The 19,717-nt window shown below is 33.9% G+C and overlaps 1 protein-coding gene across 3 annotated transcripts in view; it reads right to left on the bottom strand.

Annotated features, from left to right (window-relative positions):
• Mondo (MLX interacting protein mondo) overlaps nt 1-19,717 on the bottom strand; it is a 28,714-nt gene that overhangs the window by 1,957 nt on the left and 7,040 nt on the right. The window contains exons 2-12 of one of the 3 annotated variants that reach the window (XM_088185715.1): nt 16,589-16,695; nt 10,310-10,739; nt 5,590-5,715; nt 5,381-5,528; nt 5,216-5,311; nt 4,580-5,149; nt 3,557-3,933; nt 3,255-3,498; nt 3,042-3,187; nt 492-835; nt 293-416 (exon numbers count right to left, since the gene is read on the bottom strand). In XM_088185715.1, coding sequence (XP_088041841.1) covers nt 293-416; nt 492-835; nt 3,042-3,187; nt 3,255-3,498; nt 3,557-3,933; nt 4,580-5,149; nt 5,216-5,311; nt 5,381-5,528; nt 5,590-5,643 — 2,103 coding nt within the window. In that variant the 5' untranslated portion in view covers nt 5,644-5,715; nt 10,310-10,739; nt 16,589-16,695. The remainder of the gene's footprint in view (nt 1-292; nt 417-491; nt 836-3,041; nt 3,188-3,254; nt 3,499-3,556; nt 3,934-4,579; nt 5,150-5,215; nt 5,312-5,380; nt 5,529-5,589; nt 5,716-10,309; nt 10,740-16,588; nt 16,696-19,717) is intronic. The other 2 variants (XM_088185714.1, XM_088185717.1) reach the window with 2 other exon arrangements.

Genomic DNA, 19,717 nt, shown 5'->3' with positions numbered 1-19,717 from the left:
TGTTAAAAATGTTAAGGATAAACATTATGAAAAATTAAAGCTACAAAATACATATTCAAAATTGTCACATGCACTGATGAGCTTTTATTTTACACCCAAATGGAGTGGGAAATGACGTTACTTCGCATGAGAAAGTTGAGGAATCCGTCCCCGCACCAATTTACAACGACAAGAAAGAGTCGCTGTTCATGATTTCATCCACCGTTAGTGCAGACGTTGGTAATGTACATCATATTTATTAATTTATGGAATTTGTACCATTATTTTTAACTTGATTAACATAAAAGGATACGATCCAAAATTTCCAATTTTCATTAGTCCTTTGACAGACATAGTCGTCGAACATTTCCTGTAACTTTCCAGATTTCTGTCTTGAAATTGGCGCACCAGTCGCAGGCAATAACGACTGACAGTTGCTGTTAGAATTATTAAAAGCATTAATTAATAAATCCAGCTAATCTGTTTAACGCAAATAAATTAAAAAAGTATACCTTATCGAATTGTTTAGGAACTCAATCTGCTGTTTCAGCTGACCCATTTCGTCCTTCACTTGACTCATTTCATTTTGGAGCTGTTTAATGTACTCGGCGCCCTTTTGCAACATTGCCGCTTTGCTAACCTTCGTTGTGGGATTTTGCGACAGTTGAGGTATGAGACACTGTAGCACGTCAAAGCCGTTTTTGATGTTGTACCGTCTCTTCTGCTCGGCGTGAATGTGACCAGCTCTTTTGTGTTCTTTGCCAGATCCGCTACTACCTTCCAGCGGAGAAGACGGTGATTGAGGTGAAGGCGCTGCTGGCGGTGAGTTGTGACTCATGTTAGTGTTCAGTTGTAACTGAAAAAATATTTCATGTGAGGGATACGGTAATGACTTCTTAATGTTATATGGTTCAGAACCATGAATTATAAGAGCTAGAGAGCGACTACGGATTTGAAATGTAGTGATGGAAAGTTGCTTGGCATCTTTAACTATATTTCAGTTATAGAAGCTAAATATTCGAGAGCTATTGTCAGTGACATGTACAAGAAAAAATTTTCAAACATAAATCGCAAAAAAATATGTTACTAATATTATGACCAGATGTCATATTGTTGTCAAAAATTTTGTCCTTCTTTGTCCTTATTGTCCTCCATGAACAAAAATTTCTATAGACCTTTTTTTGAGTCCCGCAGCAATTTCTTCTCCTTAAAAATTTTTCAAAGATGGTTTTTGAACAAAATTTTCGGAATGACCTTTTTTTAACTCCCACTGCAAATTATCCTCGGCAAACGAAAATTTCGAGGTAGTTTTTGAATAAAAATTTCTACTGTTAGAAGCACTTTATTTGGCGAAGTGTAGATAAATTGAAAAAAATTAAGTAAACCCATAAAAATTTAATAGATTCTCATCAACTAATAATGAAGATATGTTGTATATTAAACTAGGCGTCACTTTACTCTGAAAGCTAACCGAGAGTACGAACATTATGAGGTTATTTATCCCTTTGGACGCGTTAATCATAAATAAATATTGAATTGATTTTAAAGAATGCAAATTTTACTTTGTTACTGTGTTTAAATGTTTTATTTCTTTTTTTTTATTATATTTTATGTTTATTCACCAAAAAAAGTATTTTTTTCAAAATCAATTTTTATACTTATTTTTGCGAAGAGATAAAAAATCAATCGGATGACTTTGGTCGATTTGCACGTTCAAAGGGTTAAATAAACAAAATACAGCAATAACATCCACACAATTTTTCTGTCCAAAACCGTAGATTTCTACATGGATGTTACAATTTTATAATTCAGCATTTACTTACCTTTCTTGTTGAGTGGCTACTTAGTTTGGCTTTCCGTTTTCTTATCGGCGATTTTTGCGTATTATTTTGCATTACATACTAAGTACAAAAAAATTAAAAAAAAAACACAATTTAAAAAAAATGTCTAATTGACATTTTATTCACTCAATCAAATACCTTTCATACAGATTCTAAGCCTTCTTACCTGTTTTATTAATAATAATACATTTTGCGTATCCTTGTCATTCACACATTGCAATACAGTCGACCCCCCTATAGCGTAGAGACAGGGACTTCGTTATAGGGGACTAGGCACCCATACAAAATATGAGGTTAGGTTCTGTATTTTGTGAATTTAACGAGATCAGCAAACTTTTTTCCCATTTTTTATGTATGTATGTATGTATGTAAATGACCTTGTATTTAGTTTGTAAACAAGAGCACATGCCCTATGTTAAGCCTACAATGAATAAATATTAAATATAAATTATCAAACCTTTTCTGCAGTATGTTTTATTTTAGGATATTAATAAAAACATATTGATTATTCAAAGAAAAAACAATCATGGTAGAAATGAAAAAAGTTGAGCATCTTAAATCGTGTAATTATGCATTTAATTAATGTCAATGTCAAATTTAGAAATATTACATATTATTTTAAATGCACTAAAATTTGAATGTTGGATATAAAGTGTCTTATATCATATATTTAAATATATTTTATGATTCATTAATACTTTTTCAGATTTGTAATAGATAAAATGGTTTTATTATAAAAAATTAGAATGATTAAAAACCCCTGAGAAGTGTATACATAATGCATTAAAAAAATGTGTACATTGATTTGCTTGATCATAATTTTTTCCATAGCTATACAAAAAGAAATATTTTCTTACTGTATTGTGATGACTATCCCTGGAATGTTATAGCGCGGTAGCGTTTCACCCGCCACAGAATACGTCTAGCAAAGTCAAGGGACAAACAGTAACAAAAACTACGCTATATGAGGGTCTGCCGCATACGCTATAAGAAACTTCGCTATATGGGAGAACGCTATATTGTATATTGAAATTAATATTGTAAAAAAAACTATACATATATTGTGTTTGTATCAAAAGGCTTAGTTATAGCTCTAAATTACGTATTACTTAATATGCGATTATTTAAATCTTACATTCACACATCCCTTAACAAACAAAAAAGTATACTTACCAGTGTGTAGATCGGAGTTATCGGCGGCCTGATAATTACATAACTTACTTGTGGAGAAGTCGGAGCCATATTTGGCATGATAATAGTGCTGGTCGACACTGGTAAAATAGTCAAAGGCTGAATCTGTTGACTGATGGTGTTGATATTTTCGGCCGAAAGTGATTGCGCAGTGTTCGCTTTATACATGTCTTGAGCTGTATTACAAAAAAATCATGAATATCAAACTAGCAATTTAAATATTTTAACATGACGATGACGAACAATTCGATGTGAGCAGATGAGCCAATAGGACGCTAGCCGGTTTCAAAACTGGCTCGCTAGCAGTTGTGTTTAACGGAGCGCGTCTGATCGGTGCCGGAGACGACGAGCCGCTGCGCGGTCTGCGTCGAACACGAGTGTTTGTCCCTAAGATGGTCCCAAGTGAAGCGCCGATTGGCAAGCTGTTCGATCTGAAGCTCTCGCCTTTATTAGTCTGCGGTTGATTGCTACTCGGATTAGGCGGGAGCTGAAAAAAGCAAATGATTAACAAAACTGATGATTGTATTATTGAGTTGTTAACTTACTTGAGGTAGAGGAATCAAAGTAGCGTTGGTTTTCTGTGGTGGTGGCGACGGCATTTTAAATCTGGCTATGTTCTGATCGGCGTTTTGGACGTTTACGTTGCTCAGATATATTCCGGTGGTTAGATTGATATTTTGCGGTATGTTGGAAGTTATTATGTTGTGATCTTGGTTCTGGAATTGCTTGTCGGCTTTGAACGATTGCGGAGCGTTAGGCGTCGTCGGTGAAGAGTTGAATTGGGTATACGAATTTGGAACGGGCGGCACAAACGGACTCAAACGTTGGCGAGAAATGCGTTCTCTGATACAGCCCCCTCTATTGGACGTCCTTCTGGACGATCCTGCAAAAGAGTTGCTATCTGCACGGCTCTGATGCAAAACTGAAAAATAAAAAAATATATATAACATTTCAGAAACATGGGAAGAATTCACCTTTAACTCTGTAGCTCTTAATGATAAATAAGTGGATGATTAAATAGGTCTCGCAATGGAGATTTTAGAATAAGCTTGCCAAAAAACAGTGGAGTAAAAATCAGTTTTGAAGGAGACGAAGAATTTAACTAAAGAAATAAAATATTTAGCACATCCAAGAACTAAGCTGAAGTTTAAAATAATCTTAACTGTCTCTCATAAACCTTAACTTAAATTCGGGAATTAGATAAAGAGGTCCTTAAGCCCTGAAAACTTCGTAGTACTAAGAAAGTGAAGGAAAGACGAATGCGCAGACATTTCCAAGTCCAAGCAACAATAGAAAAACCTATCATCATGAGTATTATAAATTATTTGTTCATTTATGTATCATCGTTCAATACTAATAAAAACAAAAAATCATCTGGCAAAAACACAAGAGTAAAAGATGTCTTTAAGATGTGGTGTTGATATTAAATGTTATGCGGATCAGTGGACTGCGATTGCGCTAATTCTTCAATAACTAGCCAACAAAGAAAGCTTCCTACTAATAATATAAGAACACTTGCATAATTGACCACAACAGTATGTTAATTTACTATTATTAAAACTACAAACCTTGAGTAATGTTCCCGAAATTCCTATCACTATGATATGCATTGATCGGTATCTGCTGGTAAATCTGCTGCTGCTTTATGTACTGATGAGACTTTTGAGGCTCCTGAGCCGCAGGAGACACAGCCTGCTGCGTGATGATCGCCCCTGTGTGCGTTATAGTCTGATGGGGCATAAGATCAGAGTTCATCAGGTTGAATTGCTGAAGCATTAGCGGCTGCGACTGATTCTGCGTCACTACAGACTGATTCAAGCTCATCCGAGAGCCTGAACTCTGCTGCTGCGTTATGCAATTTGTGTTGTGTTGTTCATGTCTCGCGACTATCGTCGGTTGGTTCTTCCCTATGGAATTCTGATTCAAGGGTTGCATTTGAGTCGATTGATTCACTGTCGGTTGTTGGTACTGTGTCGTGTCGAGTTGTAATCTCGATGTAGACATTTGCGACATCGGATATTGAGACGCCTGCTCCAGCGGTTGCTGGAAGCCAGGTGTCATCATAGGCATGTTTCTGTACTCTTCGAGTGTGACGATTTCTTCAGGCACTGGCGGTAACTTATTCGAGTTGAGCAATTCTGTATAGAGTAAAATGAAAATAAATTCAAAGCAACTTTCAAACACACTCGACACAATGACAATACCTTGTAAAGGTTCTAGTGTATCCATAAAGTCTTCCAGATTTGGCTGCAAAGGACCGAGACTCGGTTGAATGAAATCTGCTAGTCCTGCTCCCCTAGCTGAAATACGATTATTTTTTAAATAAATTTACATTGAACATTGATTCAAGATACAAATTATAAACAAACCAATCTCTCTCGTGTCAGGAAACGCAAACGGTTGATTGTTAGTGATTGTGGAGAATAACGTGTCACTCATAAAGGATACATAATCTTCATCGACTAACATATGCGAATTATCTCCCTGAGCCCAATCATAAACGTCCATTTCCGAAATCTAAAATATCATATAAAATTATAGAATTGAATGATATTTGTGATGCTCATGAAATACTTACAACGTCCGACACATCTTGAAGGCCACATCCGAAAATCTTGTTTCTATAATACATCCGCCATTTTTTATACTCGGCTATGACTGCTTCTGCTCTGCGTTTCCAATATTTCCCCTCCAGGATCGTAGCCTGTAAATAAATAGGTATCAGAAGCAATTCGCATTTAGGTTGTGATGATTAAATGATGAATATAAGATAGGTAGATAATGGGTAATATAAGCAGAACAAGCTTATATTCTACATTTTATGGTTATTGCTCATTAACCTTTATTAACATTGACAGCATTAGACATGGTCTAAATGTTAATAGTGGGAGAAATTAAGATAAATGTTATCTGATAATTCTCAATGTTTTTATAGAAATTATATCATTGAGTTTTGTGCTTAGTTATTTTAATGATTTATTGTTGATATTGTAACATGTGTCGTGTCACATAGGTTAAATTTGAATAGCTATATATCAATCATAAAAATTGCTTTATGCTGAAAAGTCATGATTAATAAATAATGTATTTTATTAAATGAACTATGTGAAATTTTTGATTTGTTATAAATTTAGGTTTTATATTATTTTGATAGGTTATTTTAATTTTAAAACGATAATGACTATTTATAAGTATAATAGTTCAAATCGCGAAAACTCTAAAATGACATTGAAGCGTGATATCTGATGAGTTTTTATCGAAATTTGACATTATCAAAAGTCCACGAATTATATATGTACATACTTTCAGTTTTAGTCTATATTTATTCGATCTCGAAAAGCAGTGTAAAAATTTTGTTTGCGCTCTTTGACAGTTTTAAAATTATGGCATTAAACTAACGTTTTCCAAGCTGTGGCTCGCGGCCCGTAAAAGTAAAATATAATAAAAGCGTTTCAACTGTGCTTGAAAGTTAAAATAATCGCGACGTTTTTACTAATAATGTAACAAAATTGTAAAAATTTAGCTGCGCTGCTATATTAGAGAGATCATTATCTTATTTAAAAAAAAATAATTGAGCAAGAATTTCCGATGTGCAGCCAAAATTAACAACGCTGTTTTCTACTAGTTTTACAAAAAATATGACTGCTTTGAGATGCAAAATAAAAAGCCTTTTTATCATATTTTGCGACTTTAACAACTTGTGCCAACGCTCGTGACGATCGGAGATTAGGTAAATGTATCCCCAAATTGACCATAAACAAATGGTGCCTTTACAAATACAAAATAAGACTATAATATTGACATGTGCTGACAAGCCGATATGCGGAAACGCTCCATTACAACATTGCCATACCTCTAACTGGCAAACCATGGCGGTTACGAAAACGCGTTCACAAAACAGACAATACAAATCTGTTTCCACCCCAAAATCGTCACATTGGCACAAACATCCAGAGTAAGGAATGATAAATAACCTTACCTCGACGAGGGTATATAAGCGCGTACATCAGACATTTTTCATTCAGAACTTCCAACTTAGGATACACAAGGATCGACCGATGAAGCAGCCGCTTCCCACTTCACATGAAATTTGAGTCGCGATCTTCGGGGGCACTATACAGATTAAACGTGATTCAAAAACGTTACAAAATCTGCTAATATAAATATATAAATAACTTCTCTAAAAACGCTAGAACAAATAGGTCAGCACATAATCATGAAAGGATGTCATAATATAAAAGATCGCATCATATCCTGTCAGGTGTAATAGCATTCAAGACTTTCAAGTCCCATTGACAATAATAAAAAAGATCAATGGTCATCGATTCGAAATAAAAAACGCTGCTGATAAGATATGAAACTATAAGAGTTTTCGGTTCATCCAACTCTCTCTTTACATCACTATCAAAGAGCTATGATATAATGTATAATACAATACATCCGCTCGATGCCCCCTTGCTACGCTGACAAAAAATAAAAACACTTTTGTTATTTTATTACACACAAGCAGCGATAAAAGCATTCGTCCAGCACGTGGTATTTAGGAAAACATTGAAAACACTTGTCTCGATATCCGATGGTTTAATCTATTGCGTCAGCGGGCAGATAAAAAACTTCGACCGTGTCAGACGGGGAAAGACGGTGACACCCAGTCAGATAAAGAGATCTGATCGATCGATCTGCTAAGTAGGCCAATGGCCGCTCAGATTTGTAAATCACCGCTTCATCTTATTCTTTACTCCAATGTCTCATAAGATCGACTTTTGAACTATGAGTGTAGGCGAAGGGAATGAAGAAAATGTCTAGGCACTCAGATTGTTTATCCGTTTAATAATGACTATTATATTATTTACGAGCATTGTAATCGCGAATGATTAATTACACAGTGGTAGACTTGCGATACGCACTTTATAAATAAAACATATCGGCCAGACGCGGTGGGCCATGAGGTTGTCGATCTTATGTCAAATGTAAGATTTGTCAGTATTACACGCTACATCATTGATCGGCAATCATTGAATTTTAAGTTTAAAAAGATTGGTTTTTTATATTTTTAGAATTACTGTGAAGAAAACGCTTAACCTAATTAGCCGCAGTGCTAAATATTAGCTCATAATCTACCATTGAAAAATAAATTTCAAAGTTAATATAATAATTTCATTAAAGAAAAAAATGAAATAAATTGAGCCGAGCAGTGCGAATTTTGTCGACATTTTTATATACATATCATATGTGTTTATTTTTAAAAAATATTTTTTAAATTAAAGATTTTTTTTAATAAATTTAAATAATCAAAAAAATTATTTATAATTAACTATTAAATAAATAGTTTAATTCAAATTTTTAGAGGTTTGTTTTTCGAATTGGCAGCATTTTTTTAGCGATAGTCAATTTGACAGCTGACAGCTGATTTGTATAATAATATCGGGTAATGGACCTATGAATTGGCCTCCAAGATCTTGTGATTTTTCTGCGGAGATATGTTAAGTCGCTAGTATACGCCTATAAGCCAGAGGCGATGGACGACTTGGAAGCCAACATTCGCCGCGTTATTACCGATATTCGGTCCTAGACTTCTACAATAGATTGCATCTAATTTAGCCGCAGAGCGAAATATTAGCTCATAATCTAACATTGAAAAATAAATTTCAAAGTTAATATATTAATTTCATTAAAGAAAAAAATTAAATAAATTGAGCCGAGCAGTGCGAATTTTGTCGACATTTTATCATTGGCATTTTTATGTATAATACATATCATATATAAAGGTGTTTTTTTTTTTAAATATTTTTTTAAATTAAAGATTTTTTTAATAAATTTAAATAATTTATAATTAACTATTAAATAAATAATTTAATTCAAATTTTTAGAGGTTTGTTTTTCGAATTGGCAACATTTTTTTTAGCGATAGTCAATTTCACAGCTGATTTGTATAATAATATCGCGTAATGGACCTATGAATTGGCCTTCAAGATATTGTGATTTTTCTGCGGAGATATGTGAAGCTAGAGGCGCTGGACGACTTGGAAGCCAACATTCGCCGCGTTATTGCCAATATACGGCCCTAGACTTCTACAATAGATTGCACTTTATTTGAGCCAGCCGCGGCGCCCATATGCCCGAAATCATATTTAAACACTAATGGCATTATTATTTTAAAGTAAAAAAAAACACCCTTTATATACATATAAAAAAAAAACGTTAAGAATATTTTTTTATCACAGCCCGAATTTAAATTAAAATGTTAAAAATGTGTTAAGATAATTTACTATTTTTCGCTAAAATTTAATAATAATATTGTAAAACATTGACGTTGATTCTAATCTGTTCATTAATTAATAGCAATAAATAAAAATAATTTAGACAAACAATGAGTTATGAATTACACTATCAAGTGCGAAGCAGTTAGAGCGCAATGCGCGATATTAAGAGGGCGAAGCGCAAATTTAAACCGCGTATGGCGAAACAGTCGTTAGCAGGTTTAAATTCCATTACTTTTAAGATAAATAATCAAACGTTAATAATAAAAATAGATCATTTAAAAAACACTGATCTATATGTAATATTGATTATCATCACAAGAGCCGCTAAAAATATCAGTAGTAGTAGTCGATTTGATTCTAAAATTAGTGAACGATAAAAAGACTAGTTAATTTGAGTTGCCAAAAAATCGGTTGCGGATTTTTTCGATTGTTTCTTAAAATAAACTATATTTTTTATTACATGAGAAAGTTTAATTTATATTTAAAAGAATTTCTTTTTACTTATAGCCTTTAAATATTTGTTATAAAACGTTGATTACAAAATTAAGAATGCATAGAAATTCATACATTATAATTACATTCAAGTTACTGATTTATAAGCATATTTTAATGTACAAGAGGGAAAAAACATAAGATACAACTAATAATAATTAAGATCTCTATATCTACCTACTTAAATGCATGCCTCTAAATCAAAATGTGTTCAGGCATTTACATTGCTCGTGTGACTTCTAAATATTAGTGAGTTAATAATATTTTTGAGTACTATTATGGCAGTGTTATTTAATTAACATTAAAAATCTACTATAAATTACATTTAAGAGATATTTATTCTGAACAAAATGTTTTTTTTTTAAAAAAATTAAAATGTATTTAATTAAATATTCAACACTTATTTATCGAATTTTTAAGATAAATTTTATCTAAGTTATAAACACACGGCCCAATGCAAAATAGGTTATTCGCCTGCGCGAATGAGAAATGAGAAAACCAAAATCCAAAAACGAGTATGAGAAAACCAAAATCCAAACTCACCTCCGCCTTGATGTGGGTGTCCACGTCCAGCGGCGACGCGAACTGGCAGACCTGGGTGTTCTGTTTCAATATAACTGAAACAAAACCAAAGCAACGAGTCCAATCAACGTTTCATCGTCAGACACACTTCTTGACAGAGTTCTCTCTTCGCGGCCATCGCGCGCCCCCGTCTATCATCCCGTCGACGAGCCCTCAGAGCTTAACTTTAGACCTGCGACCCTTGAGAGTGCGGGGCGGCTTGGGACGGCATGACATGACGACGGACGGCAATCTGTCCCGAAGCGGATTGGGTCGAAGGTCCCGCTCATGTAGGGTGTTCTATTACTCCTGCCGCTCCCTTTTACTGCCGGGTATTTCTGGAGTTCGATCAGAGCAAGGGTCGTCTACTATCTCCGCAGATCCTTTATATCCTCTGTGGTCCTTGAGTGATCTGGTGTTATTATTTTAATTTGTTTCGGAATGATCAGATATACGGAAGAATACGGCGCTGACCGAGGCGCCGATAAAACGCTCAATTATGAACAATGTCTGACGCTATGGACGCTTTATAGTAATAAAGTAATATTTGGAGGGGGCTGTCTGCGATAAAAAGGTAACGTATGCTCTTATCTGACCACGGGAGATACACGTGTGAGATGCATCAAAGGGAAGTAGACCGATACAAATTTAATTATACTGTAAAGGGCTCTTCGAAGAACATATAAGTAATTGGCAGGTAATCATATTTTAGAAAGTCAGTAAGAACGTATCATAATAATAACAAATGAACAATATTTGATACAAGAAACACCCAGATCCGTGTGTAATACAAGAAACAAGTCGCGAGGGAAATAATAAATATTTATTAATGTTAAAAACTTGGCTAATTTTATCTGACGATTGTCAATAGTTATCTACATGCATATAAAAATAACATAATACTACTTAGTAATAGTATATCTATATGTAACACACCACAGACCATAAACGAGAAAAAATGTCTAACAATTTATTACATTATATTATAATGTTTATGATTAAGTAGCCTATTTTTATAAAAATGCAGCAATATTATATTTATATTATGAATAAATTATGTTTAATATAATATATAACATTTTATAGATATTTTTGGTTAGTTTATAAATTGATAAAAATAAAAGATCGTGCCATCAATACGCATGCATGGCGCAACATAGAAATTATTCGAATTGAATTCGATCCGTCGCGCATAGATGTGCATTTCCAAATTGGCCTTGGTCGAATCTGGTTTATTTACAATGTTACCACTATTACTTGATGGATTATCCTAATGAGTCATGAGCCAAATTTATTACTAAAAACAATATTTATTTTATTTTCTGTACGCGAAAAGTAAATATGAAGTTTTTATACAGAAAATACTTCTGGAAAAATGTGTAGTTTTTGCGTATATTTTTAATGTTTAAAAAAAGAGAGTTTTTAAGTCAATGTTTACATTCGACTAAGTTACATGAATCGGCAGAATCTTCTTATTCAAGTAAATCTGCAATAATCATTAACCTATAGTTATGATCTATAGTTAATATGCAAAAGGTAATAAATGAAAGAATATAAAAGAAAAAATCTCTTTACGCGGAAAAATTAAAATTTTATTTCTGTGTACACCAAAGTCTCGTATAACACGGTTTTATATAACACTGTTTTGATATAACACGGTTTTGATATAAACAACAATTAAAATTAATTAACATGTTTGATTTATACGCATATGAAAAGATGAGAATTTAAGTTACACAAGCTTGGAAAAAAAACCTATTCGAAATTGTAGCGATATGGTCTCAGCATCCATTAAAGAAATAAATCAATCGACTTTAAATTCTTGCTGGAAAAAGCTGTGGCCAGCAGTAGTCCCTGGAGAAAATGTTGTACCACCAATAGAAGATGAACACCAAAGAATAATTAACATTTGTCGTGGTATCAGTGAAGAAGGATTTCATAATATGGATATTCAAGATATATAGAAGAAGAATTAGTCGAAATGTTAGATAAAACTACCATAGTTAATGACTCAGAAAGCAGTTGGAGCGAAGTAGCTAAATGTTTCACATTAAAAACAACAAATGACGACTTGAAATTGGCTGATAAATTAGAACATTTTTTTATAGAAAATGTTCCTATAATGGAAAGAAGTTTCAAGTTCAAGAGGGGATTACAGCAGATCTTTGCCCATTATAACGAAATACGTAAAGATTTATACACTAAAAGTAGACAATCGCTTATTACAGATTTTTTAAATATCAAATCTAAAAATACTCCAGTGTCCTCTGATGATGAAAACTTACAACCGATCTCGAAAAAGAGTCGAACATATAGAATTTTAAGTGATAGCGATGATGAATGAATGATCTATTATATGTTACATATTAAAGTTTTTTCGATAAATATGAAAATGTATATTTTTTTAATTGTTTATTTAAGAAATAAAAAGTATTAACTAATTTTGATTTTTTCTTGGAACGCAAACCCTATTTTTGTATGAACTTCAAACCTCGTATAACACGGATTTGTATAACACGGCGTTTTTGTGGAACCATATGACCATGTTATACGAGGTCTGGTTGTATTTTAAAAAATATTTTTCGAATCAAATTAACAATTCTTGTTCAGGTTTTAAATATTAGTAAAAATACTACTGTTGCCAGAATTTTTTCATATTTTTATATAATAAGCACCGTTTTTTGAAAAATTAGCATACCTTCCAAATTAATGTGATTTTGAAAAAAAATATTTGTAGAAGTGTATCTCACAATTTAATTCATTATTCTTTCAAATGTTCTTAAACTATATACGGCATATTTCTATCGTATAAATCTTTTTTTATAAATATGGTTTTATAACTTGCAAACTTCATAAAATATTTTCGACAAAATAATACATTTAAATAAATTAAATAATAAAGATACATATCCAGAAAATTGTAATAATAAATGTATTTATTTAAGAAAGTTAAAATTAGACATATATATTTAAGTAGTTCCGAACAATGATTTACGCATATATGCGTTCCCCGGCTCTAACGAGTTTTACCTAAAAAAATATATACTACAATGTGGAGCAAAACAGCGTACAGACCGCTTTGATTGCTCGATGGACTAAGCAAGCTGCTGGAAAGGATGCTCCTCCAGATTGTAAAATGAGGAGGAAGGACTGTAACCGCAGCAGTTCAGCTTTCGCCCGGAACGTTCTACGATAGATTCCGCATCCAAAATCGCTGCTATCATAAGTGAAGCACGACAAGGGAACGTCAAAAAGAGCAACGCTTTCATCACGGCGCGATGAAGTGACTCTCGAAGCGATCGTCAAAATTGACACACTGGCATACCTCGTTCGTATGCTCGAAAGCTACGTTTCTAGAAGTCCTAGAAGGCGTTCCTCAGGGGTCTGTACTAGGACTAGTCCTGTGGAACGCCATGTACGATGGATTCCTGAGAATTCCAAGAAGCAAGCATAGCACATTTACAGACGACATCGCCATTATCGTAACCAATAAGACCGACTCATCCCTGCGCCTTGTTGGAGAGGAGCTCCTCCAAAGCGAGAAGAGATGGATGGAGTGTGGGGCAAGAGCTCGCGGTCTACAAAACAGAGGCACAGAAAGCTCACGCCGCCAAAACTTGTCAACAGTTTCGAGACACCATTCACAAGATCGGTGCGGTATCTTGGAATGCAACTCGACGATTCACGACACGTGTCGGAAAGGCGGCACAAATGAACGTCGGTGGACCAAAGTCGAAAAGAAGACGACTTTACAACAAAGTGGTCCACTCTATCATCCAATACGGAGCCCCAGTGTGGGCAGATTCCACGAAGGTGGAAAGAACGAGGCTCAAGCCCGCTCGAGTCCAGAGAAGAAGCGCATTGAGAGTCGCTTTAGCATACCGCACTGTTCCTAAGGACCCCATTCTGGCTATATCTGGAATTGATCTGCTCGCATACGAAAGACAGGCGATGTACAAAGGGCGAAGCAAAGCAGAAGCCAGAGAGTTGACCGCGACAATAACAAGATTTCATTACGGACCTGAAAAGGCTTGGAGACATGGTGAGCTGAACTAACACTCGCTAGACACAGTTGCTTTGGCTCTTACATACACAGAATAGGTAAGAAAGCAAACCCCGAATGCAATCACTGCAACAGACAACTTCGACTGCCTAGCATTGAGAAAGGAAAGTCAAAACCTAAAAGAAGCTCTAGGTGAGGAACAAATTTCGTCGGAAAGCATGGTTCCTCCATGTTGAGAGACGCAACCGCGTAGTTAGTTTGGCAAGCAAATGTATCGTACGTTATGGCCGCCAAAAATAAGACGAGATAAGCCGAAGGACTATCACGAACCCTGAATAAGTGTTCCTAGGAAGCCCAAGCAAAAGAAAGAGTTACCGGTAAGGCGGCAGAAGAGGGGAATTTTAGTTGGTAAAAATCTCTCACAACCATCGGTCGCCGATTACACGGCCGATGGCGTTTTTTGAAGATATCCCTCCTCAAGAGAAAACTGAAAAGTGGCTGGCCCGTTCCCCGGATTCAAGCTTCTGCGACTTTATTCTCTGAGAATACCCCAAAGAAAAAGTTTTTGAACAGCAACCAATAAATCTGGATGAACTTAAGAAAAAAACCTCACGCGCAGTTATGGAAAACTTCTGGAAACGTCTCCATCATAATATTGTTGCTAACGGTGGCCATTTAACTCTCTATTGAGATTCGCCATAAAGCATGGACATACAAACTTTGGTGGGCGACTGCAAAAACTTTGATATTTTAATTTTGACTAGCATTTTTAGGATTAAAATTGAACATTTGGAATATTTTATCTAAATATATTTCTGAAGATAAATTCTGAAATTGAATGCAGCGCAGCGCAAAAAATTGGATGCTTTGTTAATAACTGCTGTTTACTTGAAGAAAATGTTGAATATTTTATTCATAAGTTGCAATATTTTTAAGAAAGCGCAGAAGGTAAATGTCGCGTAGCTTAATTTTTTAAATATAAAATAATGAAACCTTATTTTGAAATATTTCTGATTTTTCATTATATCACGATGAAAACATTTTTACGAATTCTCTAAACTTTTAAATGTTATTGGTAAATTAAAGAAAGGAGAAACTAATACCAAAAAATCTTGTTCAATAATGTTAATTAAAGTGACAAAAAATTATATACTTAAAAATTGGTTCGGTGATCATTGCTCACGTGGAAATTGGTCACAGAAAGATTGGTCACGCGGATTATTGCTCACACGAAAATTGGTCACAAATCGAAAATTAACAAAATCAATTGATTACTATTTTTTAAATATTTTTTTCAGGTTTTACAAGAAAATATCCGGGTTAAATAATAATGTGGCAATTAAGTATTTTTGGTTTAAAAATCGAATGCATATGGATTATTTTAATTATGCTGATTTGTATAACTAAATATATCAATGAACGGTGATAAATATAAACTTAATTAAATAAATAAATAAGAGCAAATTAATGCAATGTATTTATGATATAGGAAATATGTTCTTTTAACTCCCACCATAATTTGTAATAACTCTGAGCGATCGATTTATGACCAATTTTCGTGTGAGCAAGTTGATTTGTGACGAATATTTGTGTGAGCAATAATCCGCGTGACCAATGTTCGTATGACCAGTTGCCATGTGAGCAATAGTCCGTTCACCAAAAAATTATATGTATACATTTGAAAAAAATGTAGAATACATGGTAAATTTGGTGTTTTATGTACATTATTTTTTCCTAAGAAAATGTTAATAAAAAAACAATTCATTCATGTATATGTCACGTGCTACCCGCGACAGTTCAACTATTTTACAACAACACAAAATTTGAACTCTCGTTATCAGACCGGCGATAAGAGGAACGCAGAGACGAGATAATAACCGACGCTTTAATTTCGCGTAGGTCACCTAATTATGAAAATAATTTTCGTACAACAATTACATTAGTACAGAAAAACTGACATTAAAACATACGTGCGTTTTTACCGAGTGTACCAATCTTAATTAGATTATCTAAACATGATAACGACATTGTACGTAATAATAAAATTAATTTATAGTAAAAATTACATTTATATGAAGCAAATCATTATCGGCTTTCGTCTAAAAATCTACGATTAATATAAGCGATACAAGTGCTTGATTGGATTTTATAACGCGATATAGAAAGTAATCGATAGATAATCTACAAAGATTGATTTTTTTAATTTGTAAAAAAAAACTTGTTTGCGTAAATATATAATATTATAATATCATACTTACATTGCATGTGCCAACAACGCCAGATTACGTTGTTGAGCCGAATCTTGTCCTTCCATCTTAACTTGACGCCTTTGAATCTGTTCCATTTTGGCGATGTGAGTTTTTGCCTGCAAAAATAAATATTTATTGATTAATTTTAGATACTAGAACAACAAGCGCAAATAAAATATATTTACAAATCGCATAATCATTGCTCAGAGAAGCGTGGCGAATATTTTAAACTATCAAAACGTGACACCCTCTTTCTCTCAGATTTTTTCGTATGCTATTTCGAATTCTAAAAAGCATATATTTTTTTCATAATAAATATACAATAGGATCATTTTAATTAAAAATATGATTAGTGTAATACAAATGCTTTGTCGGGTTTCATTCCGATACGTCTAATTAAAATGACATGCACTTGTGATGATGAAGCCTCAGAAACATCGGAAATCTATTATAAAATCTACCATAAATAGATTAAATAACAAAAGAGAAACAGAGGCACTTAACTGCTCTCAGCTTATTTTCTGCTTAACATTCAATAAGGTGATGAATGATACAATAAGTCATAAGATAACTATAAAGCAGTATATTATTTAATTCGATTTTAATTTATCATCTTGATATTAAACCACAAGATTAGTAAAAGATATGAAAACATAATCTGGGGTAATCGATCGAAATTATAATTAATTATAATCAGAAATTCCGACCTCCCACGACACGATATAAAATTTATAATTCATAAAAATATATTATTAATTATGTTAGGGAGGGAGTGTGTATAAGCAGTTCTTTGAGAAAAATTGTCTAAAGTGCTGCTAAACGGGCTACCTTTTCATTATTTCTTAAAAAAATATACAGAGTGATCCAATTTGCGTTTCCTATGTTGGCAAAATTATAAATCAGACAGTTGTCAATAATTACGCGTGTTCAAAGTGTCAAATGTTAGTTTGCAACAACACATTCACGCAAATAGATTGTTCAATGAGTTAAATTGTTCAATTTTTCTACAAAAATAACAATCCTGTAAGAACTGTGTATCAAAATTAACGGAAAGATTATTGGCAATTTCATCGTTCTACTGAGCGAACAATTCGCAACGCAGTGTAAAAATTAAAGAGGCTGGAAGCGTTGGAGATAGGATTAGGCTTGTGCATCATCGTGGCGCCTGTTCAGCTAAAAATATTGTTGTTATAAAAGAAAGTGTGGCCGAAGACTCGGAATTGTCGATTCGTCAGCGTTCACAACTTTTGGGCTTTTCTTATGGCTCCCTTTGGCGCATTTTATATCCGTATAAAATTCAGATAATACAATAAATGAAGCCCAGAAACCATAGAGCGAAGAATCTACGGGCAGCAGGAAGTTGCTGCTGATTTTTCAAAGAAAATTTTATTCTCTGATGAAGTACAATTTCACCTCTCTGGGCATGTTAATAAGAAAAATGCCACATATGGGGCAAGGAAAGCTCTCGTGTAATTCATTTAATCCATTACATGCTCAAGAAGTGACTGTTTGGTGTGCACTATGGTCAGGCGGCTTCACTGTGCCTTACTTTTTTGAAAACGATGAATGTCGGACTGTAACAGTCAATGACGATCGATATAGGCGCATGATAACCGATTATTTTTAGCACTAAATCGAAGATATTGACGTGGAAGACATGTGATTCCAACAGCATTTCGCGTGAAAACTTGCAAGATTGCATTATTTCACGATTTGGTGACGTCAACTGACGGCCAAGATCATACGATTTAATGTCGGTGGATTTTTTTTTGTGGGGTTACGCTAACAAACAAACCCGAAACGTTGGAGCACCTAAAAACCAACATCCGCTAAGTTAAAACCGAGTTACCATCCGAAATGTACGAAAAAAGTCATCGAAAGGATCGGCTACTGCAAAAAGTCCAGAGGCGGCCATATAATTGATATTATTTTTCATAATTAATGAAATATAATGATCGATTAATATAAAAAAATCCGAATATATCCTTAAATTTGTGTTTTTTTTTAAAAGTTCGTATACTGAAGTCGGATCACCTTTTACAACATTTCGCTGTGCGGTATGAGTTTTTGTTGCTTCAGAAAAATAATATTTATTTTATAGTTGAGATTTTCAAGATCTTATGTGGGCGTCGAAAGTGGTGACAACCCGACGTGATAAAACACTACTCGTGAAGATCACAAAAAACAGATAAAATTTACTAAGGCCTCAATAACAATTTCGAGACGCATGAGCCTAGGAAGGCGAATATGTCATTTCAACGCAGGACTGACGTGAATGGGCAAGCGCAACCACACCACAGTGGTGGACTGGACCTAGCGAGATTTAGGCGATCTTCCCCAGCCATCAAAGAGACAATGCCTTTTGTTTTATTTGCCGCAACCGAAGCTCTACTACTTAAGCGACTACGTACGACCTGCACGCTTCATCAGAATAATTCATTAATTATTTTATATGAAGAATATGGTTTACTGTAATAATATATTTTTGAGTAATGATATTGTTACATTTTTGACACAATAACATTTTGTTATCAAAGCATTTTGAATCCAGTCTTCATATTTGAGTCAATTCATATGCTTTGTTTTAATGTTTATTAGTAGAAAATTATTGTTTGCATCGATTATTAATTTGCAGTCAAATCTTTGCAGCTGTTGACATTTAAACATATGACAAATCTGCTTTGATCACAAATTCAATACATGCTCGATTGTTAGAACGTTTTCAATAAATGTCTCAACTAAATAAACCAAATGTGTAGGCGAAATAAAATATTGAAAAAATAATACCTGCATCTCAATTGATACAAAATTGTAGAACTAATTAATATTTTCATTTTCATTACCTCCAAAAATTTAATTTTTCCATTTTGGGGTAATTTACTCTAGTAGATAAGGGGGTGACTCATCGATGGAAATTTCTATGAGTCACCCAAATCTATGAAGTTTTGATTTCGAGATGCAAGAGAAAACGAATTCGAGCTAGTCATATAATCGCAGTTTTAGCGCACCACAGAGAGCCTACCCCTTTGGGCTGTCGCACACAAGACACTTCCTAAAAGATGCTTCTAGCAACGCCAGAGCGCACCTCAATGACAATCTTAGATGTCACATCTAATGTAATTGTACATAAATAAATAA

This window comes from Plectrocnemia conspersa, unplaced genomic scaffold (assembly GCF_051122295.1).
Source record: "Plectrocnemia conspersa isolate PC_06_02 unplaced genomic scaffold, ASM5112229v1 ptg000005l, whole genome shotgun sequence".
Lineage (NCBI taxonomy): Eukaryota > Metazoa > Arthropoda > Insecta > Trichoptera > Polycentropodidae > Plectrocnemia > Plectrocnemia conspersa.
The sequence above is the reverse complement of the archived record's forward strand: the minus strand, read 5'-3'. Positions and strand labels throughout refer to the sequence as shown.